General features: G+C 36.0%; 1 protein-coding gene across 5 annotated transcripts in view; it reads right to left on the minus strand.

The window, feature by feature from the left end:
- Positions 1-18,153: 18,153 nt before the first annotated feature.
- The window catches only part of LOC122274215 (exportin-4), a 64,055-nt gene continuing 57,605 nt past the window's right edge, over positions 18,154-24,603 (minus strand). For 4 of the 5 annotated variants that reach the window (XM_043083223.1, XM_043083222.1, XM_043083221.1 and 1 more), the window contains 5 exons: positions 24,434-24,511; positions 24,242-24,355; positions 21,166-21,362; positions 20,643-20,712; positions 18,154-18,546 (listed from right to left, as the gene is read on the minus strand). In XM_043083223.1, the coding sequence (XP_042939157.1) occupies positions 18,358-18,546; positions 20,643-20,712; positions 21,166-21,362; positions 24,242-24,355; positions 24,434-24,511 (648 nt within the window). In that variant the 3' untranslated portion in view covers positions 18,154-18,357. Of the gene's footprint in view, positions 18,547-18,619; positions 20,362-20,642; positions 20,713-21,165; positions 21,363-24,241; positions 24,356-24,433; positions 24,512-24,603 lie in introns of those variants that run through there. The other variant, XM_043083224.1, reaches the window with a different exon arrangement.

Here is a 24,603-nt window from a genome sequence, read left to right on the forward strand (position 1 = left end):
TCCCACTCCCCTCCAACCCAGCAAGACGAGCTATCGACAAAGACTTGCCAAGGTTTCATGGGTTGTGCATGGGCATACTCATGATATTTGCTACCACCTATCCTTTTATGGAGGTGCGTGGGCCATACTCGATGTCGAACTTGCTTAGCTCCATAGCCCAGTTGGTGAGGCAACTCGAGGCATCTGATCGGTGCAAAACTACAAGTGCACAGTATCGTAGTTTTATAATTAAGTGATAAGAAGAGAATCGTCCTCAGGGATTGGTACCTTACTATTCCAAATATCAAAATTATACTAATCTCGATTTTATCTAGAGGAATCACTAAGACTTTTGTAGTTGCCAATTAAACTAAGATCAACTCAAAGAGTAATACGCAAATGAAATAAAACTAACGTTCGAAGATCAAATTAATGGAAAAGAAAACTTCTAGGAAATCGATTTCACCTAATTCTTCACTATGCTTTTCTCATCCAGCTAATTTAATATAATTCTTTTTGTTCATTAGCAAATCTCTAATCCATCTAACAGCCTCTTTCGATAGTCAATTGGAAATTATTCTTGTTCATCAATTCACACAAGAATATGCAAATTAATAAAGCAAGAAAGCAATAAGACCAATGATTTAATTACTACATAGGTTCATACAAGTCTTTCGATCTCTATACTTACCTATGCTGAAATATTCAAGATCTACCCTATGATTCCCTCTTTCGATAGCAAATCACAAGATTAAATATCATCTAATCAATGGCCAGTTAATTAGAAGCAATAAACTCAGAATAAATCAAATAAACAAAGGGAGAATTGTCTTAAATTAGCATAGACAATCAAGCATAGTTCGGAAATAGGTTACATCTTTTTCCTAGAATGAATAAAATTTAGCTCATGCTAGAAATGGAATTCAACATAAATGAATTCACCATAATTGTTCTGAGAAGATTGGAAGAAAATAAACATTGAAAAATACTCCTCGCAGCCGCAACTCGTCTTCAAAAACTCAAGGAAATGATTCAATGTTTTTCTCCCGTCTGTGCTCGTGTATGATTCCAACGTACGTGCAATAATTGGAATTCCCTCTCCAAAACAGATGAATTGAATCCTTCTAGCTGTCTTTTTCAGTCCCAAAAAGTGTCCTCCAGTCAAAAAGTACGGCCATAGAGTGAAAAATCCCTTTTTATATCGTCTGACGATGGAAGACCCTAGATCTGTCAAAATACGATGTTCGCTCGAGCGGGGTGTCGAGCGCACGTGGAGCGTTCGACTCTGCCTGATTTCGCTCGAGCGGCCAACGTCTCCGCTCGAGCGATCTTTGTTTTTCAACAACCCGCTTGAGCTCTCTGTTCAGCAGCAGTCGAGCGTTTGAATCTGCCTGAATTCGCTCGAGCGGCCAAAAGCCTCCACTCGAGCGAACTTATAAAATCTGCAATACGAAATTTTTGCAAGTCATCAAATACCCCCAAACTTACAACTTTGTTTGTCCTCAAACAAAAAGAAAAGCAAATGATAGTTTAGGCAATATCAACTCGACCCCAAAGAGAAGTATCATCACTCACCAAGCTTTTATGAATTTAGATTTCATCTCTAGTATCTTACTCTTTTAACATCAAAGATGGCAAGAAAATCAGTCAAAAATTTTGCAATTTGTCAAGCAAAAGTTAGGCATTTACTTCAACCTAAAGCTAAGACCTTGAGTTTGTGTGTGATATAGTCAATTTAACCTCAAACCACCTGCAAACTCAGATAAAAGTAGAACAACCAAAATCAGAATAATTCTATTAAAACTTAACCCCATAAGTCCAATTTTCAGAAATCCTCTCCACTAATGTAGTCAACACCAAAATCAGAGATCAAAAGGTCTTTAATAAGGTTGTAATGATAGGCCACAGGGTGAGGGTTAAGAAAGAACTGGATATGGAAAATCAAAACAAACTGGGAAAATACTTAGTGAAGAGAACACTAAAAGAGATACCCACATGATTCAAATCATAGCTCTTTCTTGGCAATATGCTCATACTTGTGGCATTATTATTGCTGTAATCACTGATGCAATACCAACAATTCCCTTAACAAAATCTGAGGTAATTCACACTCCGCTTAGCGACTTCTTTTTCTTTTTTCTTTTTTCTTTTTTTTCTTTTTCCCTCTTTTTTTTTCTTTTTTCTTTTTCTTTTTAGCGACTTCTTCTCTTTTTTTTTCTTTTTTTTTTCCAGTCACTTCCTTTCTTCTTCTTCTTCTTCTTTGATCAAACATAGCAAACATAATACAGTTCATCATGAAACCAATTTTCTCTTTTAAATGTACTCTCCACCAAAGTATTTTCTCAAACTATCAAAGGTAGATTCATTATTTTTCAGGCTTAGAGCGGGCATGGTTTATGTAGTTCAAAGAACAAATAAAGGCTTATGAAGGCTCAAGGGGGTTGACTATGGAAACACACCATGTAATGATGGCATGATATTAAGGACGGTCGGGAAAGCTTTTTGGTTATGCCAAAGAAATGCCTAGATCATTTCTCTAATATTTGGTCTCAACTAGGATTTCGCCTCAAGGACCCATCAACGAATTCTAGAGCAAAGCAAAATCGAACTTCCCTCTTTCAATTAATTCAACTTCTTCTCTTCATAAGCAAAATGGAATAAGAGAAAAATGACTATGTGCTCAATTATGTTCAAGGTCAAAGATTTAAACCAAAGTACCCACAAAACTCCACTTGACATAAAAGAAATTTTTGAAAATTTTTCTCAAAACCATCTTCAATCACAAAATTTCAGAGTCATAGAGAATTCAATCTTACTCCAATGCATGCTTGGTAAGAGAATCAAACAATCCATCAACAACCCAAGACTTAGAAAACAAGAGGATCAAATGACTATAGGAGTTTACACCCCCAAACTTAAACTAAACAATGTCCTCTTTGTAATGCAAAAGTAAAAAGGATTGAAGAAATAAAAGGAACTTCCCTGGTTTCATGATGAATCTTCCGTAGTTTAAAATTTTTTCAGCTCTTTATTCATGCTAAATAAACCTACATCAAAAACCAATTTATTAAAACTAAATAAATAAAGATAATAAAATAAATGAAAGAATGAAAGAAAGATCTATGGGTTGCCTCCCATAAGCGCTTGTTTTAAAGTCTACAGCCAGACTTTTCAATCATCATCAATTAGGATCTCCAAGAGGAATAATTGCATAGTTCCTCTCCATTTGTTCTCCATAGTAGTGCTTCAATCTCTGACCACTAACTCTAAAAATATTCACTGTCTTGTCTTTCAAATCTACTGCTCCAAAAGAGAAAACCTCATGAATTGTATAAGGACCTGTCCATCTTGATTTTAACTTTCCTGGGAAGAGTTTAAGTCGTGAATTGAAGAGTAAAACTTGTTGTCCTGGAGCAAACTCTCGCCTAAGAATCTGTTTGTCATGCCACTTCTTCGTCCTTTCTTTATAGATCTTTGCATTTTCATATGCATCATTCCAGAACTCTTCCATCTCATTCAATTGAAGAAGTCGCTTTTCACCTGCTGCCTTCAAATCAAAGTTAAACTTTTTTACAGCCCAATAAGCTCTATGCTCCAACTCCACAGGAAGATGACATGCCTTTCCAAACACTAATCGGTATGGGGACATCCCAATAGGTGTTTTAAAGGTTGTACGGTATGACCACAAAGCATCATCAAGCTTCTTCGCCCAATCCTTTCTATTGGTTTTGACCGTCTTTTCAAGGATGTTCTTGATTTCTCTATTTGAAATTTCAGCTTGACCATTAGTTTGAGGATGGTAAGCAAGTGCTATCTTGTGCTTTACACCATATTTAGAAAGAAGATTTACAAACAACTTGTTGCAAAAGTGAGTCCCTTCATCACCAATTAAACTAAGATCAACTCAAAGAGTAATACGCAAATGAAATAAAACTGACGTTCAAAGATCAAATTAATGGGAAAGAAAACTTCTAGGAAATCGATTTCACCTAATTCTTCACTATGATTTTCTCATCCAGCTAATTTAATTTAATTCTTTTTGTTCATTAGCAAATCTCTAATCCATCCAACAGCCTCTTTCGATAGTCAATTGGAAATTATTCCTGTTCATCAATTCACACAAGAATATGCAAATTAATAAAGCAAGAAAGCAATAAGACTAATGATTTAATAATTACTACATAGGTTCATACAAGTCTTTCGATCTCTATACTTACCTATGCTGAAATATTCAAGATCTACCCTATGATTCCCTCTTTCGATAGCAAATCACAAGATTAAATATCATCTAATCAATGGCCAGTTAATTAGAAGCAATAAACTCAGAATAAATCAGATAAACAAAGAGAGAATTGTCTTAAATTAGCATAGACAATCAAGCATAGTTCGGAAATAGGTTATATCGTTTTCCTAGAATGAATAAAATTTAGCTCATGCTAGAAATCGAATTCAACATAAACGAATTCACCATAATTGCTCTGAGAAGATTGGAAGAAAATAAACACTGAAAAATACTCCTCGCAGTCGCAACTCTTCTTCAAAAACTCAAGGAAATGATTCAATGTTTTTCTCCCGTCTGTGCTCGTGTATGATTCCAACGTACGTGCAATAATTGGAATTCTCTCTCCAAAACAGATGAATTGAATCCTTCTAGCTATCTTTTTCAGTCCCAAAAAGTGTTCTCCAGTCAAAAAGTACGGCCATAGAGTGAAAAATCCCTTTTATATCATCTGACGGCAAAGACCCTAGATCTGTCAAAATACGATGTTCGCTCGAGCGGGGTGTCGAGCGCACGTCGAGCATTCGACTCTGCCTGATTTCGCTCGAGCGTCCTATCAAGCGCACATCGAGCGTTCGACTCTGCCTGATTTCGCTCGAGCGGCCAATGTCTCCGCTCGAGCAATCTTCATTTTTCAGCAACCCGCTCAAGCTCCCTGTCGAGCGGCAGTCGAGCGTTTGAATCTGCCTGAATTCGCTCGAGCGGCCAAAAGCCTCCGCTCGAGCGAACTTGTAAAATCTGCAATACGAAATTTTTGCAGTCATCAGCATCCTGTCTTTCTAGGATTTCCTTTAGGGGGTCTCGATGAGGACTTTGACTAGGTAGGCCTAGAAATAGGGTTGGAGCTTCCAAGTGATTACTACCAAAGCGAAGGCAAGCTATTCTATGCAGGGGTACTTGGCCTCCGCCCCTCTATAGGATCTATTGGTGTAGTATACTGGCCATTGAACCCACCATTGTCTTGTATCAGGGCCAATGAGGTCACTTGTAGGGAGACAAACAGTTACAAGATTAGGACCTCCCTGCATCTAGGTTGGCTAAACAACGGAGGGCTAGTGAGGTATTTTTTGAGGGCGTATCGCATTCCTCATTCCAAATTTTGGCCTTCCGTAGTACTTTGAAGAAGGGAAGGCACTTTTCGATAGTCCTTGATATGAAACGATTGACGGCAGCCACATGAGCGTCTAGAAGTTGTTTATGCTCTGGGGGCAGGCATAACGAGGATAGCTTCCACTTTCTCTGGGTTGGCTTCGACACCATGAAGCCCAGGAACTTCCCTAAGCCCATGCCTAACTCACACTTTGTCAGGTTCAGCTTCATCTAGTATTATCTCAACACAATGAAGGCTTCTTGAAGATTGTCTGGGTGTTGCATGAGGTTTCTGCTTTTGACCAGTAGGTTGTCCACACAAACCTCCATATTTCTCCCAATTTGGTCATTGAACATGCGATTGACCAACCTTTGGTAGGTGGCCCTGCGTTCCTCAACCTGAAAGGCATGGCTAAGTAGCAATAGAGCCCCCAGTCCCTGATGAACGATGTCTTCTCCTCGTCATTCTGGTTCATGCAGATTTGGTTGTACCCAAAGTAGGCATCCATGAAGCTTAGCATGCAATGGCCCACTGTTGAGTCTACGATCAGGTCAATGTAAGGGAGCAAAAAGCTGTCTTCCAGGCAAACCTTGTTCAAATCAGTGAAGTCCACGCACATCCTCCATTTTCCGTTTGGCTTCTTTACTAGCACCACATTGGACAACCAGTCATACAATATTCTTCAGATTCCCATTTTTGATTATGCCTCTCCCATATATTCGAGGCCTCCACTATAGATTTGTAATTAACTCTAACTTTTTCTATACTGACCCAGACTAGCTAGAAGAAAAAGCTCATAGCAAGCAAGACGCACCATTTGGTGTTTTAATTATGAACGCTGTGTTTAACACAACATAAACTACTGGCCCACACTAACACTAAACTTATTGTTTGGTGTCTTTAATTCCCAAATGTTGTGTATTACATTGACTCTTATTGATTCCAAACTTAATTATAAAACACTGCGTGTCATCCCCAATTGCACATGTCCTTCAATTCCTCAAACGTCTCCATTTTGCTTAGCCCCAAGTGTAGTGCCACATTACTTGATCTGACATCGTTTGTACTTCAACACACTACTTCACTTCACTTTGTTAAATCAGATCTCACTTTAGTACTTCACTTTTGTTCTTGTTCTTCTTCATTCTAGGGCTCTTGCTAATGGGTCTCTAACAGAAATGGTGGTCGGTGTGACAAATGATAGCGACCGAGAGAGAAATAGAGAGACCGTTGAGAGAGAGATGGGGGTATTCGGCACAGGAGGGTAAATAAGAGAGAGTAAAAGAGAAGGGAAAAGAAATGTGGGTTCGAATCCAAAATGAGGTCATTTTAGTGGTGGGCTGGGCAGCCTTTTACTGACTTGGGGCCCTATTTGCGGGCTGGGCTTGAGCATTTTGAGGTTGATCTCCAGTGGCACACTGTTTTATTAGTAAAGTTTGGCCTGGGATTTTATTAGTAAAATAACGTTCAAAATCAGTAGACAACAATAATCAAATGTACGTACCACAACCTGGCCCATTTTGATTTTCATTTAATTAGTTCCCTGTTACACAAATTGATCTACAAAGGGTTGTGCACAAACCGAACCCATAAAATCCAAAATTCATCCCAAAGTTGAATATGGATCAATTAATAAATATAAGGCTTCTCTCGTGGCATAGGGTTGTATCCAAAGAGAGGATATAGATTAGGAAGAAACATTATCTCCTGTGATATTTGCTTCCATTCTCCTTATTCTAGCTATAGTTGCATATACGGGTGTTACCTACCCCTTATAGGGTAGGGCCACCCCTTCCTAGCCCCCCGTCCCTGCATGGGCTGGGGTGGAGATTTGTTTCCTTGTAATCTGCCCCTGTCCCATGTGGGGGCGGGGTACCTCATCCACTTCACGGGGTGCGAGGGTGGACCTCCATCCGTTTGCCCCCCCTCCCCCTCCTCCCCTCTCCTCTGCTCCCCTCCCCAGGTCCCCCAATCGATTACAACAAACCCAAACACCAGAACAAGTTACAAACCCAGAATAAGAGAGATTCATCTACCTCGGTGTCTGTTACAACAATGAACAAACCCAGATCAAGAGAGATTCATCTACCTTAGCGTCTGTAACTTTCATAGCAAACAAAATCAATTCCTCTCTGTCAGCGTCTGTTACAACGAACCCAATCGATTCCTCTCTGTCGGCGTCTATTACTTTTCATGGCAAATGAGATTGAGAGAGTTTGGGAAGAGAGAGATCGAGAGAGTTTGGGAAACTGAGTTTTTTTTTTTTTTTGGGGGGGGGGGGGGGGGGGGGGGGAGGGGCGTTGGGTTGGCCTTATACATGTAGGGCAAGGCAGGGGATTTACAGAGATTGAAAACTATATTACTCAATGGAGAATTAGATGAGAAGATCCATATGGATTAACCTGTTGGCTTTGAGGTTGAGGTACAAGAGCACAAATTTTACCAACAAAAAACTTTTTTGCCTTAAATAATTGTCTAGACAATGGTATTTCAGATTTCATGAAGCCATTACTTCAATTGGTTTTGAGATGTTAGCAAAAGACCATTGTGTTATGTCAAACATACAGTAAAGAGTTTTCTGATTTTATTTTTGTATGTAGATTACATCTCATTTGTGACGTTCCCAGATTCTGTTTGGAATCGAACGGACATTTGAAATATCGAAACATGCAACACATGATTATCTGCCCTCGTTCATGACATATAAGATGTAATGTTCCTAGCATGCATCTACCATTATGCAATATTTGCAACAGATAATTTTTTTTTCTTTAGCAATACTATGCACCAAACTAAAAATATCTCAAATACTTGAAAAATACTTCATACATAAAGGCATACTAAACAGTCATGATCACAACACTAGTCCAAAATGGTTGTGATCAAAAGAGTACTAGAGATACAACTCCATAAGTACAAATAGTAACCTAAGTTAAATATTATGCCATCATCGACGTCGCACCTTAGCTTAGTCGATCGTGTTCAGTTGGTTGGATTCTGATTCTCCTTTGGATCCTGTAACAAGATCTACCATTCGGGGGAGAATAGTAGTTGGGACTACTACAATGAGATTTGATTACAAATCTCAGTAAGTTAATAGGAAATTCCCACACAGGTTAATGATGTATGCATGGCAGTAAAAGCATGAATGCATAATTAAAGTCGTAAGTAAGCATATCATAACTTAACATATAGCATGGCATAACTGACATAACCTGAACTGAAACATAAACTGAATTTTACTTGACATGACATGAACTTGAACTTAAAACATAACATGGACTAGTAACATAACATGAACGTGAACTTGAAACAAAATATGGACTTGAAACATAGCATGAACATGAACATACATAACATAAACATGAACATGAACCTAAAATAAACCTGGGCATATGACATAAACGTGAACTTGAGATATAATGTGAACATGAACATAACATAACAAGAACTTGAACTTGAACATAATATGTACGTGAACATAACATGACATGAACATGAACTTGAATATAACATAAACGTAAACATAACATGATATAAACATGAACATGAACATGAACATAACATGAACGTGACCTTGAACCTTGATCTAAAACTTGACTTAACATGCACTTGATCTAAAACTTGACTTAACATAAACTTGGAATCTTGTTTCTTTACTTAACATGAACTTGGACTTGAATTCTAACAATCAAGATGATTCCGCCAGCCATTTCATCAAGAATATTGAACAATCAGAATGATTCCGCCCAACATATTCCATCAGAGATACTCAGACAATCAGAATGATTCCATCATCAATATTTTAAATCACGTAACCTAACAATCAGAATGATTACACCAGGAGTACCTAGTAATACTCTAACAATCAAAATAATTCCATTACGAATATTTTAAAACATGTATCCTAGCAATCAGAATGATTACACAATGAGTACCTAGTAATACTCTAATAATTAGAATGATTCCATCATGAGTATTTTAAATAAGATACCCTAACAATCAGAATGATTACACTAGGAGTATCTGCATAACTGAACTTGAACTGCATTCTGACAATCAAAATGATTTCGCCAAAAGTACCTTGTGTGAATTACAAATGGAGATGCTTGGACAATCATAATGATTACATCATAAGTATCCTAGACATAACTGACTTGAACGTAACTCGAAAGACATTTACTTGAGATATAAACATTTCGTAACATGGTATAACATGTAATAGACAACATATTTAACATGACATATTTGCAACAATGCATATTACTTGACTTGACATACATGTAATAGATATCATACTTAACTTGGTATACTTATAACATATAGCAATACATGACAGAATAGATTATGTAACAGATAAATATTCATTACAGAAAAAAAATCATGCATAACAGATAAAGACGTAATGACGTTGTATGGCATGGCATATATGGTAACATACATATATAAACTGTAGTTCCCTTACCCATCACACATACATAGTAAACTGATAGTAAGTTAAGAACTAACTTATCTCGATTGTCGAGTTTTACGAGAATAAAGCATAAAACACGAGGAACTGTAAGAATGTATTCTAAAAGTTAGAAATTTAATTACTAATAATTAAAAATGTGTAAAACAGAAAACTTAGAGTAAAATTATCATTTCACCCTCTATATGTGGGAAAATGATCATTTTACCCCTAACTTAAGGATTTCACATCCTAACTCCAAAAATTTCCAAACTTTACATTCCTCATGTAAATTTTGTCCTAAACTCTAATATCAACTCAGAAAAATTTAAAACAAATCACAACTATGGAAAAAACACTATAGCCGAAACATCCATAGGCCATTTCTTTTTATTTTTGTTGCAATTCCTTCCAACTTCAAAACTCATGCTTAAAATAAAATTTTGCAATAAGGATCTTCCTATCCTAAGTTTACAACCATACTTAAAACATCCATTTAGAAAAACCTAATAATCAACACCAAACATTTTTGTAAAAAGATCCAAAATGCTTTGACCTTAAATCAAAACATCCCTAAGAATTCCAAAAATCAAATCTTACTTCTAACATATTCATAACATCATCCTAAGATCAAAAATAATTTAAATCATCAAACTAAAGTCAACAAAATCACAAAATAGCAATTGGAGTTTTTGGTTTTACACTTAGTCCAAAAACAGAAACTTTTTTCTTAACTAGCTTTGAGAAATCTCTTGATCAATGGCTTAAGAATGTGAGATATTTGAAATAAAGCATCACATGGTTTAAAAATGTGTCCTAAAGAATATCCAGCCATCAAACTTAAAACCACATGGCTAAAAATCAAATAAGACATGGATCTAATCCAGAAACATCAAATCTTAGGTCTAACCGAAACGCTCTTGCATAGAAAAATCATATCTTTGCAACTAATACTAAATATCTTCAAAATAACATCCTAATATGAAAATAAGAGACTTTGAATCATCATATAAAAATATCAAAGCCTTTAGAGTAAGATCAAATCACGAAATATTCAAACTTTCTCCAAATAAAAACTATTTTTCCACTTCCAATTTTCAAGTTTATAGATCTAAGAAAATATATCACCAAAAGCTTTATTCATGCAACAAAACCTCAAAGAACACTCTTAAACACATGCTAACAACACTTCATAAAATTTTCAGACCAAGATATGTCCATTAGCTTGGTCAAAAACTCCAAAACATAACATACTCTCTAGTTTCACGCCTAGAATGACCTTTCCATAGTTAAAAATACTTTTGACCAACCAAATGACCATGGAATGATACGAATAATATATATAATGAAACTATACTCAAAGAGGAACATGTTTTATGAAGTAGTAATCATGCGAAAATACTTAAAAATGGTCAAAAATCTTCACGCAAACAGACCCATAAATCTGCCCGAGAGAGCTCTTTGGGGTTTCTCTCTAAGAACGGGGTGAAGAAGTGATTAAAGGGAAAGAAGTGTATCTTGCACGTGGCTATGTGACATAAAGTGGAGAATAGTGAGCGAAAAGGACTGCCTGCAGAAGCTGTGATGTGACACCCCCAAATCCCACATACGGACACGTGGAAATCGAGACGTCGAGATGATGACAACACGGGTCACCACCATATCGACAAAGTGCAAATAAAAACACGCAGTGGATAACAAAATTCTTATAACTAGGTACATAATAAAATATTACAAGCCTCAAATATCGTTTCAAAACCAAACTACAAGGCATAAAACTCCAAATCAATACTTCGACAGAGCCGCCTCCTCGGGCTCAGCCTCCTCCTCTTCCTCGACCTCTGCATCAAAATCTACGGTACCAAACTGGTGCCGCAGGTAAGTAAAGATCCAAACGCCACAAGATAAAAACATATTAAACTCAACAATATGCATAAAAGAATGCTAAATGCACATATCCCATAAATCCACATTTTCCACGCATGCCAAAAATCCCATTTTGGCCCAAAACATTTCCTTTAAACATAACCTCACCATTATCCCCGATAATAGCCCAAAAACCAAACCATCAGAGCACTATAGGCGAGAATCACAGGCAGGATTCTACCACCGTCCCTGCTTACCACCATCCCTGCGCCGCGTGCACCGTAGGTGGGAACCACAAGCGGGATTCTACCACCGTGCCTACACGTGCCTCTGACTCAAACGAGTCACTCCAATCGTTCACATAAACCAAAAACATTTCTCGCTTGAAAGCCCAGTTTTCAAGTTCCAACACATGTACATACATGCAATGCACACCTCAAGACACAATTAATCTAACAAATAACAATATCAACAATAACCAAACACTCCGTCATCAAATCCATCCGACCCCCAACTCCTCAGACTCAGTCCGAAATTAACCAACCAGTCAATGAATTTATTGAAAAAGTAATAATATATTTAAATCAAAAATAGAGTTTGAAAAATACTTACAGCACTATAAAATATTTTTTGAAGGATCACGATGTTGCAAACGACGGAGAAAAAGCAACGTAACAATGTATTTTACATTGTGGCCGTGGGTTGTAAAATACCCATTTTCGAACGGGAACAAACCAAGACTTGGGATTGATAGGGAATGGCCTAGAGATGTTTATGAAACTAATGGAAGTGAGTTTTGGTCGTGGGTGGCGGTGGAAACGGAAAAAGGGTAAATCAAAGTTGAGCTCATGGGAGCTGCTCCGGCAACAGAAAAGAAATGAGGTCCAATCCTCACCCCTGGAGTCCAAAAACTGATCCGACGAAAACAATTTTAAAAACTATAAAATGACTAAATTAATTTAAACACCACATCACTTTAAAATATAATAAATAACTAATAAAAACTAAGAACTAAATTTTAAATCAAAAAACAAACTAAATTAAATTACACAACAATTTAAATTCAAAACGATAATTAATATAAAGAAAGGTCCACAAAATAAATACACAACTAAATAAATCCAATTAAAATACAATAATTTAAAATAAAAGAACTAATATATTAATTAAATTAAAATACTCCTTCAGTGAAAATACACATAAAAACGAGATGTCACATGTGAGGTATGGAGGTTGATGGGGGTGGGTTTCTCCATCTCATCAAGGCACTATTGGGTGCAGCCAAGGGTAGTGAATGGTCTGCCATGTGGGGGAGGAAACTTCTTCAAGAAGATTTTCCAAGGTGGCCAAATTCGTGGGCTTCAATTTGGTATTTAAATGGGGTTTGGTTAAGGTTTGAAATTCTATCAAGCCCAAATTCAATTTTTCTTGGACCAAACAAATTTCCAAGGTTTAAAAGGTTGGATAATGATGTCATAACAAGAATTTGAGAAATTAATAGCATGTGGAAGTGATTTAATCAAGTGATTAAACACAATGCTAGAAATTGGACCAAAAAGGGTTTGAATGCCAACTTTAGGGTTTGGGGAAACCATTTAGGGTTTCGGTTTTAACCAAGATTTTGGGGTTTCAAATGGATTTCAACCATTTAGGGTTTCACTAGGGTTGAAACCCTCTTTGATTTGGCTCAATTTGGTTGATCAGATGAGATTCAATGGTGGAATTTATTTAGGTGGCATGATCTCACACCTTGATTTCCTTCACAAATTCATCTAATGGTTTCTCTTTGTGCCAAGTGTCTAATACTATTCACTATGTATGGCTAAGATCTTGCCAAGTGTTCAAATAAAATTTCTCTAACCTAATTTGGACATTCCACACTGTGATTTTGAAAACACTGCACTTAGTACCCTTATCGAAGTTACTATTCACTCCAAAAAAATGCATGATAAACTTAGTACTGAAAAATCCTAAATATTCATATTAACCTACAATGAAAATCGTTTACCGAAACTCAATCCCCAAGTGCCCCTAAAAGTAATTTCACAATTTCGAATAGGCGTTTTGTCCGAAATTGTGAAAATGAGTTATTGCGCCATAAAATCCTAAATAATCAGCTGAGGCTAGTGGCGCAGACCATAACATTTAAAATCGCAATTCTATCATCACAGTGAGTGATAACACTGACTATGTTGACAGATTAAAACCTGTGTGATTGGATTCGTGAAAACTTATGGGATTTTCACGAGATTCCTAAAGTCTGTAAAAATTCCACCATTAAATTTCTAACGAGTTGTTATATCATTAGCTCAAATGATATAGAAATAATTATCACCATGAAAAAATAGTTGTCTTCTACTTTTGAGATGAAGGGTATCAGTGAAGCAAATTATGTGTTTAGAGTTAGAATTTCAATGGATCAATGTAGGAAACTTCTTATTTTGTCTCAAGTAACTTTACATTAAGAATATTCTAGAAAGATTTTGTATGCACAACTCCAAACATGTAGATACTCCAATTAAGTAGGGGCACACATAGAGCCTAAAACATTGCCCCAAGAGCAATGAGGAAAAGAAAGATATAACCAGAATTCCTTATGCAAATGCAATTTGAAATATGATATATGCTATGTTGTGTACACAGCTTGACACTTGCTTTGTAGTTGGATTGGTTAGTTGTTATCAGAGTTACTGAGGATCTATTCATTCGTAAGCAGTTAAGAGGTTTTCATGATACTTTCATGGGACAACAAATCTCATTCATTGCAATCAGGATAGAGAAATGAAACTAAAGGGTTATAGCGATATTGGTTGGGCTAATGATAAAAATGAGCTTAAATCCACGATGGGTTATGTATTTATGCTTAGTAGGGGAGTTGTTTTTTAGTGTATCAAGAAACATTCAAGCATTTCTTTGTCCATGATAGAGTCATAGTACATTGCATGTTCAGTAGCTGTACAAGAGATTGTTTACTTGAGAATATTTTTTCAGTGCCTAGAGGTTACCACTCTTGTAGATGAAGTCTTTAAGATATACAATGATAATATAATAGCTTTGGCATATGCCAAGGATCCAAAATACCATAACAGAACCAAACATATAGATATTTGATTTCACTGCATTCGGGATGTTGTTACGCGTGGTGAGGTGATCCTACAACATATCTCTACTAGCAAGATAGTAGTTGAGATGATCCTCTTACTAAGGCTACTAGTATAAATGCTTTCCAAACTTATATTAAGAGTTTGAAACTTCATCAGATTTTATATATGTTGTATTAAAGATATTTTATTGACTTTATTATACATTTAACGTTGTTAATATCTATTGTATCAATACTATTATTGTTTTTATTTTATATTAATAGTTAATTGGTACTAAGTAAAAAACACATATTTATAGATGTCATCAGGCAAAGATCAGTCTATTCACATGGATGATTACCTTACCACTTGAATATCGAGCAAGATAAGACAAATTGATTACTTTGGCATTTGGAAAGTGAGCAAATAAATATCTTGATGCTTTCAAAGCATTCAAGAAAAATTTAAGGAATGCTGCCTTAACTTGACTAAGATGAGACTTACAAAAGTCATAGATGAAGTATTTGCACAATTGCATGAAGATTGATTAAAGTGGAATATGAGATCTTAGGTAGGCGCTAGATATGTGACGTGCTAGGAACTCAAGTTAGGGCACTTGGTGACTAAACTAAAATCTCTACGGCGTTTGAATGTGACAAAGCCAATTGAATGAGAGTTCCATTGTAACATATATTTCAAGTGTAGAGGGAATGATTGGATAGATCACTGCTCAGTCACTATGTGAGCCCTAATAGATTAATAAATGATCTAATTTTATGCCCTTAAATCTGGAACTATATCCTGGGATGAAAACTTGATGTCACAACTTTAGCATGTTATCTCAAGGCCACAAGTAATATGGTCTCATTAAGAATGTCTAGGAAAACGGTTCAGTCTAATTGAATTAATATGAGTGTCTAGTGAAGATTATTTAGATTCATATTTTTTATTTTATGACTCATAGCCTATTCGATTATGTTGTTTTAACTCAATATAATAATGAGCATATTATATAATAGGAGGTCAAGAATTGCTTTAAGTTATGAAGTCGTGAGGGATAAGGACCCTTTACCTAGTGAGATCAAATAATCTGAGACATGAATAAGATGTTATAAGTGATGTACGATGTTAGTAAGATGGTGAATTAATCCTACCATTTGTCTTCTTGTCAGGCCGCACCCTTCATTTTTTGTATAAGAGATTATTGGATGAGAGATCAGGAGGAGATTGTTATTGGGCATGACACCCATTGTGGATTAGTGAGAGATGTTAGTAAATGAGTATTCCATGACCCAAATAGTGTCCACATGGGTGGGGAAGTTACAAGAAGTCAATTAACTCCTCACCACAAGCAGTTAATTTAACTTTTAGGAAAGTTAATTAACCATCGTATAAGAAGACTCTTAGAAAAGAGTCTTACATACATCAGTTTTTTAGTGTAAGAAAAAAAAAGTGAGTGAACGTACAAACGAATGCATCTCCTCTCTCTCTAAATTTCCTAGAACAATTATCTCAAGCTTTTAATCGTGAAGTGTGGAATCATTTTAGGAGATTATAATAACCTTCTAGGTGACATAAAAGTGTGATCACAATAATTTAACATGGGTTGTAAGACGAGAAAAGCTTAAGATTATAGAGATTCTATTATACTTGAGGTAATTCAAATTAACTTTATCTTAAATGCGTCATTTGGCTTAGGTGGATTGATATTTCGTATGAAACCTGTTGAGTAGTCCTGTCAACTCACTAAAAGTACATCATTAAAGATTTCAGCCACCAATCTCCTAAAGATTAAATAGGAAGGGAATATTATAAGACATTAATCTCTAGGTAAACCTGATTTGTCTATGAGATGTCATGATTTTTAATGTACCTTCTCTAGAATGAAGACTACAAAACGCGTCAACGGCTAGTTGATTAAGGAATACAATATTTTGATCCTCTAAAGTTCCCAAAATCTAAACTCTAGAGCAAGATAAAAAAATAAACAAATAAAGCGAATCTCATAATATTTATTGAGCATTTAGTATTACTTTAAAATTTACTTGGAAAACTATAGATATTGTAGAGCCTATTTTGTGTATTTATCTCTCTTCCACCGTATTCGAAAAACTTTTAATTGATCTAAATCTAGGAATACATACATTTTGTGTTACTACTTTTACTCCTAAATTAACTACCATTGTATAAACGTTACTAAATTATTGCAAATTTGATAAGCACTTTACAACATTATGGTGTCGTTGGATGGCCCATCGTCGTGAAGTAATGTAATACTTTTTTATTGCAACATGTGAAGAGGAAGTAATACTGTGAATAGTACGAGATTTGATTTGAATAGTGAGTTGAGATGAGATAAAATAAGACAAAATTTGAATAAAATATTATTTTTTAATATCATTTTTTAAATAAGATAAAATTTGAATAAAATATTATTTTTTAATATCATTTTTGGTTTAGAATTTGAAAAGGTTAAATCATTTATTGTATTTTATTTAAAAATTTAGAAAAATTATAATAATATGATGAGATAAGATGAGATAGGAGTTTCAGCACATAAGTCTCAAAATGAAGTGCTAGCCGTAAATGCAAAGACCATAGATGTTTTTGAACATTGATCCTATTGTTTGGAATATGATGAGATAAGAATTTTATAAATAATAATTAATTTGTGAATAGTAGTAAAATAGTTTGAATTGACTACTTCTTGAATTTTGAAAAAAGGAAGAGAAAAAATTGAAAAAACAATATTATAAAGTTTAAATATTATAAGAATATTATTTTATAATTTTTTTTAAGATTTGAAAAAGTTGAAATTATTTTTTATTTGAAAGTTTGAAAAAGTTATAATGATTATTTTGAAAATTTTGTAATTAAATTATGTTTGAGAATAAGATAAAATAAATTCATATAAGAATTTTGTATCTCATCTGAAGCCTCAAACCTGTCCTGATGTATACTTATCAATATCATCATAAAAAATTATGCACATAACTCAGCATGAATTTAATGATTAGCTAATTTTGCTCTTGCATTTTGCAACATAAAAACCAATCGTGGGAGGTTTGAACACTGAGTTGAGAAGAAATGAGATTAAATAAAAGTTAAAAATTAAATAAAATATTATTATAATATTATTTTTATTTCGAATTTGCAAGAGTTGAATTGGTAATTGTATTTTGTATAGAAATTTGTAAAATTTATAATGATTAAATGAAATGAAATGAGTTGGAATGAGTTTTGAATCCAAACCTTGCTGTTCAAAGAGTTGATTAGACCAAGCAGCTTATTTAAATATCTAAATTTATCTTTGTTGGTTTTCATTCCTGGGTAGGTCAACTAGTGAATGATAAAATCTCAAATGATGAATTAAAAAAAAAAAAAGGGTGGAGTACAAGGGAGAAAATACATCTCAACTCTCAAACTGTTTTCAAGACTCAGAAATGGAAAGTTCAAAATGCCAAGCCCTCAGTATGTTCAGAAATTACAAGACGAATGCTCATGCAAAGGGAAAAACTTTCTAATTACCCAAAAAATAAAAAAAAACTTAATAGGATAACCACAGAAAGAATATAACAAAATACATTCCATATTTTTACAATAAGAAATATCACATGGTTCGCAGAAATCCACGAACTTCAATTAGGAACTTACTAAGATTTTTCCTGAATCTCTGGTAATTAATACGATCAAGGGTTGAAGAGAGTTGATTTGTGCTTGTCAGAGACTCCAATGCATTTGCCAGCCTTGATTTGAGTGTCGGATTTGTCTGCCTTTCTAACAACTCTTTGCCTAACCTCTGTAACATAGAATACCCCACGTCAATCCCTCATAGAACATTTGACAACGAAAAAACAAACTGAGAGGCGGAATGCCATAATGATATCATCAACTTCATCACATTTTTTTATTGGTAAATAAGAATTTTACTGGTGATAGAAAGTAGGCATAGTTGAAGTACAAGAGACATACAAGAGCCAATACCCATGCATGATTGTGTAGGGATACAAGGGACTCATGAATATTCATGCCATGAAATATATTGCAATCAACCAATGGAGTAAGGTATAAAAGAAAAGCATTCTATGTTCGTCCATTGATTGGTCGCGATCTTCAAAACTTCTTTCATCTCTCTCTCTCCAAAGGCACCACCAAAGACAGGTCAGGATCATCCTCCAAATTGCTGCGATTTGTGAGTTGCCACAAATGCCACTCCAATTTGCTAGAAACTCAACCACCCTTCTTGGCATCACCTAAGCTAGCTTGACTCTAAAGATATCGTTCCATAGGGTCATGGACGCTTCACAATGAAGTAATAGTGGTCAACGGAATTTCCACATTTTTTAGACATACAAAACTAATCCATAACAATAATTTGGCATTTCTGAATAGAGTATCTTCCCCAAGGAGGCCGTCCATAAAAAGAAATCGGCTCCTAAAGAAGCCTCAGTCTTCCAAAGGTTCTTCCATGGGAATGTGTTGGTGTTTTGCATTAGGAGAGACTTGTAGGATGTCTGGATGGGGAATTTCCCCTTCTTAGAGGGATGCCAAAAGATCTTATCTGCGCCTCCCCCACTCACTTTACTAGAGTATACAAGATTGTAGAATGCCGTGAAAGCGTCAACTTCCCAACATTGTGTGGCTCTAATAAAGGTGATATTGGATTAAGGAAAGCCACTAAATACAACCACCTTGTCCCCTAATCTCAAATATTTTGAGTTTGCATTCAATGTGGTCCCCCTGTCGACTTGCATTAAGTGAGTGTCCGTTAAGTTTCTAAAATAGCATCAATCATGCTTCTATAAAATTTTCAGATATTTTCTTTTTCTGCTAAAACGATCTTTTCTTTCAATTGTTTTGAAGCTCAAAATTGAGGTCGCTTCACTGCTTTTCCCACAACTCCTCTGAACCTTCCAACCCCACGTTGCATTCCATCTTTGGCTCATAATACTACGACATGGGTATTGCTAGAGAGCCATAGACATGATCAATAACGCTGCCACCACAATGATTAAGGTTTAACCAACGCAACATTGCTGTCAACGACAGACAAGAGAGGGAGTTGTGTGACCACTGACTCACTAACCACAGCTGATCCACTCAGCAAAGACACTTGAATTTGATTTTGGGCCCGCCAAGCTCCAAGATGTCTCTGAGAGCATGGAACCAAATTGTGGAGAGCCAGAAGTATCCCCAAGATTATCAGATTCGGGGTTTGGAGGAGAAAAACCCATAAGTATACCAAAGATTATCAGATTTTTCATATAAAATAGGCAGCCTCCTTGACCAACTCCACCTTCTTCACTGGAGCGGAAATCAGGGAAAAATCCAGTTGCTGGATCACCGCGAACACAGAATGATTTAGATCAAGATGGGCAGTCCCTTTCACCATATCCACCTTCTTCACCGGAGCATAATTTGAAGGACAATACGGTTGCTGCATCACCTAAAAGATCAAATGCTTCTGGGGGAGGAGTACAGCTCAGAGACGCAGTGGAGTTCGATTTCCACCAATAACTAGTTTAGTTCACTGTTGCCATGGGAGGTTTTCAGCAAGGGGCAGCAGCATGTGGCTGCTTGCTTGTGACCATCAGGGTTGAGGGAGTGTTGCAGCCTCGTTTTGTGGTAGAAAAAACATCCAAAAAACCAGATCTTAACTTTTCATTTACAGAAAAGAAGCAAAGATTTTTTGAAGCATAATGTGATACGAAAGCATACTTCAAATAACAAAATGGTGAGAAGGAAACATAAAATGAAATATAAAAGTAGGAGGACTAAATAAACTAGATGAAAGCACAAATGACCATTGAAAGCCAAAGAAGCATACATTAAAAAGCCTACTACACAAATACACCACAATGCGAGAGACTGTCAGCATTACACAATCGGGAATACCTGATATAAGCCTTGTTCACAAAGAATCAAAGGAAGGAGAGCATCTGCTGCACTGCTGACCAGGTCCGGACTGAATCATAAGATACACACGAGAGAACTTAATAATAGGCTGAAAAAAGAGTAATGAGGTAACCCATCTTTATTAAGTGGGTGTCTGCATATAAGACAGGCGTCTGTGCGCTTCTGAAATTATATCTTGACATAAAAATCACAACTGAGATTGGAAGAAGGGATATCCCCTTCTGTTTTATCAAGCACTAAGAGCAGCTTTTGTTCCCCTTCCCCATAAACAAACCACCCCCCCCCCCCCCCCCCCCCCCCCCCCCGGGAGGGTTTTTGCCCCCTCTTCCCCCTTTTTTTCCCCTTCTTTTTCGATTTGCAAGGCAAAAGAATTTGTGTAACAAACTTTGTTCCCCAACAGTATCACTATGAGTGTGTCCAATACATATGGGCATACATATGCAGACAGAAGAATCGAACATCATGAATACTCAACCTTAATGAAGAGAGACTGAATCTTCACCTGTAATCCTCAAAAAGGAGTAACTGCAGCAATGAATGAAGAAACCGGCTCAAAATGCCTTCCTGAAAATTTCCTCCTGGATCCATGATTCCAGAAGCATGTAAGCCCAAGCCTGTTCTACCACTGCCTGTCTCATTGTAGTGGTAAGAAGCAAGAGCTTTCAGAGCTCTTAGACACATATCAACTACTTCGGTATCCTACAAGGACAACACAAAGTTACTTTCTTAGATGGCGGGCAAACACGTTTCATGTAGAAAGCAATGTCATATCATACAGACGGATGACTGCACACAACCCCCCCATCATACACGAGGATGTTAAAAAAAAAAAAAAAAACACTAATTTAACATGGTCAAAATTTATTGTCGGTTTTAATTGCATATTGATACAGGGCTGCAGCTTGTTATTCTTCTTTGTTATTGATTGATATTTTATCTAATGCTGATTGGTTCTATTGTTGGGACTGATTTACTAAATAAGCAAATACACAAAACTTGCCAAAAATGGGATTCAATCAAAACCTGTACAGGTAAAAAAACTTATCAATCAAGAACAATCCTGAAAAACTAGGATTTCAGGCCCTAAGAAGCATTCTGCCATGTATCCAAAGCCTGGAAATTGTAATTGCAATTAGGGTAAGAGGAAACTTACTAGAAACCAAACTTACAGGTCTGCCAAGACACACATAGTCTAGGGTTTCTGTTTATTTTAAAACAGCAAGTTAGAAGTCTCGTAGAGGAAGATGATCCCGTTGTGTATCATATGGTGTATTTGGTTGGAAAGGAATGTGCGTTGCTTTGAAGACAAGGAACGCACCGTGATGGAGCTGAAGAGCTTTTTTCTTCACACTTTACTGCTTTGGTTTTCCGCTATTGTACTAAATGGGAACATCGTTCATGATTTCCTGTCTTCAATTCATCACTCTTGGCATGTATTTAGGTGTTCTTATGTATACTTCCTGTGTACACAAGCTATGCTTATTTCATTCAGATCAATAATATTTATCTCTTACTTATAAAAAACAAAAAACAAAAAAAGTCTCCTAGAAGCCCTGAAAGTTCCAAAACCCTTGGGGATTTCGGAAATGATTTACATTGCACTTTTTCCTTAAGAAAACCCAGCAATTGGCTGTCAAGAGCCCTAATTCTTCCAAAATCCCTAATCCCCTCTTAAACACCCTGCCCCTCAACCCTTTTTCTCCTTAAAACTTCCATCAATAAATTAAGCACGTTTTCCTCAAGTATAGGAAGCCACTCCCAGGTCTGCCAGCCCTCTCCAGCCATCCTCCTCTGATTATTCATAAACAAATCAAGGTGGAGGTTGGAAATCATCTTCCAAGTCTGCAGCAGCGATAGGCACACAATAAACCTTAAATGGAACACCTTTCTTGATGCATGTTTGATTGACAGCAGCCGACTTCCTCTTTTCTGTTTGTGCAGAATTGAGGTCCCAAAATCAGAAGCTCAATCCTCAGCTCCTCATTCTCTTGCTGCCACCACGAGAGGGTGAGTGAAATAAGAAGTTACACTTCAATTCCAATAGGGAAATCACTGCTGGCATTCCAACAGCTTGATTATTGGTGGTAACCCTATCTCTCCTCGCTTCTAATCACCACAACACCACCTTCTACTGGCTGTGACTAGTGGGTACCCAATGGAGATTGTCTTAAAACTCATCTCTAGACACTGTCGCTTGCCGTCCAATTCTTAATCAATACCTTTTGGTAAGAATTTCAACAAAACTCTTTATATTTTTAGAGTTTCCTGCAAATAAACCAAAGAATTTATCCTTTGTGCATTTTACATATAAACAAAAAATTATCCTTTGTATGTTTGCCCTAATTCCATGACCTAAAAACTTGTTAAAGAGGAAATTCTTGCTTTAGCACCCTGCTGCGACCTATTGGTGCAAAAATTTCCAAATCATTAGCAATGCACCTCCCTTTTTGTTGCTGTACAGATAAAAGGCCCTAAATTTGAAGCCCTAAAATACTACTTCTCAGAGCTGCCAGCAGTGCTTCGCAAGTGAAAAACAAAATTTTTTCACCTCTAATGAGAAAAATCCCTGATTTCACTGTTAAAAATCCCTGATTTCTGTACAACATTGAAATCAGTACAACTAACCATTTTTTTCCTCCTATATTTACACTCCTACAGCACTTGTTACCAAACTTTATAAGTGATTTGATGGCTGCAAACCTTTGAACAAGTTTAGTGTAGCATTCCCTCAAAATTGCTTCTAAACTTGAAATTGCCTTCCTTACCTTGAATCCGATTGGTTCAGCTATTCTTTTATGTTAAACGCAGCAATAGCTTTGAGTTATAATGATGTAGGGGCATTAAAGCATTTTTTTATTTTCAGTTGTTTAAACTTGCCACAATCTGATTTTATTACCATTTGATTTACTATTTTAAAATAATGAAGTATTGTTTGAGGTATTTTCATTTATGGATCTCTTCAGGTGATATGTGAATATGTACAATTCCTATCCCTGTGGAAATGGTGTTACACCACCAAAGGTCACAACTCCCTATCCTCTCCAACACTAGGAACACTGGACACTAAGAGCTCGTTTGGACACTAAGAATACCTGTGAATAATAGTGAAATAGTTTAAGTTACGATATTTTATTGGGTTTTGGGAAGTGAGAGAAAAAGTTGAATAAAATTATTATAAAGCTAAATAAATATTATTTTTTTTAAATTTGACATTTTGTATTATTTTTTGTGTTTAGTTTGGAAGTTGGAAAAGTTGTAGTGATTAGGTAATAATTAAATAAAAAATATGAAGATTTAAAATTGAAAAGTGTTTTGTGTTTGAGTGATGTTTGGAAAGGGAAATATTTAAGAATATCTAAGAATACTAGAGAACAATTGTGTTCCCAAACAGGCCCTAAAGCACCCATTAAGTGCAAGTCCATGAGGGCTGTGATGCTCGAGATAATTACCACAATTCGAATAATACATCAACATGAAGATATGTAGAGCATTATTTACATTACACAATTCACATTAGAGTCTTTATTTACTTATTTATTTCTCCAATATCATAGTTGATAAAGCATGCTTCTGTTTACCTGATGGTGAAGACCAAAATCGAGAGTGCCAAGTATATGAGCAAAGGCTTCGCTGTTTAGTTGTGCAACTGTGTCAGGATAGACCTCTAAGAGATGGGATAGCAAAGAGAAGAACTGCACAAGAATGTACCATATATCAGTATCCAAAATTACACCAGATCTTTCTGTTTCCTGATTCATACACATGCTTACATCATGACAGAGCTTGGGGTATTTCAGCAGATCCAAAGATATCAGAGGGGTAACTATGTGTAGACCAAAATAAACAACCTGCAATATCACTACATTAGAATTTTTGTTTTTATATTTTTATTATTTTATTTTATACTTGTTGGGGAATTCGTCAGACGCCATCTATAAGC

The sequence above is a fragment of the Carya illinoinensis genome, chromosome 8 (genome assembly GCF_018687715.1).
Source record: "Carya illinoinensis cultivar Pawnee chromosome 8, C.illinoinensisPawnee_v1, whole genome shotgun sequence".
Taxonomy (NCBI): domain Eukaryota; kingdom Viridiplantae; phylum Streptophyta; class Magnoliopsida; order Fagales; family Juglandaceae; genus Carya; species Carya illinoinensis.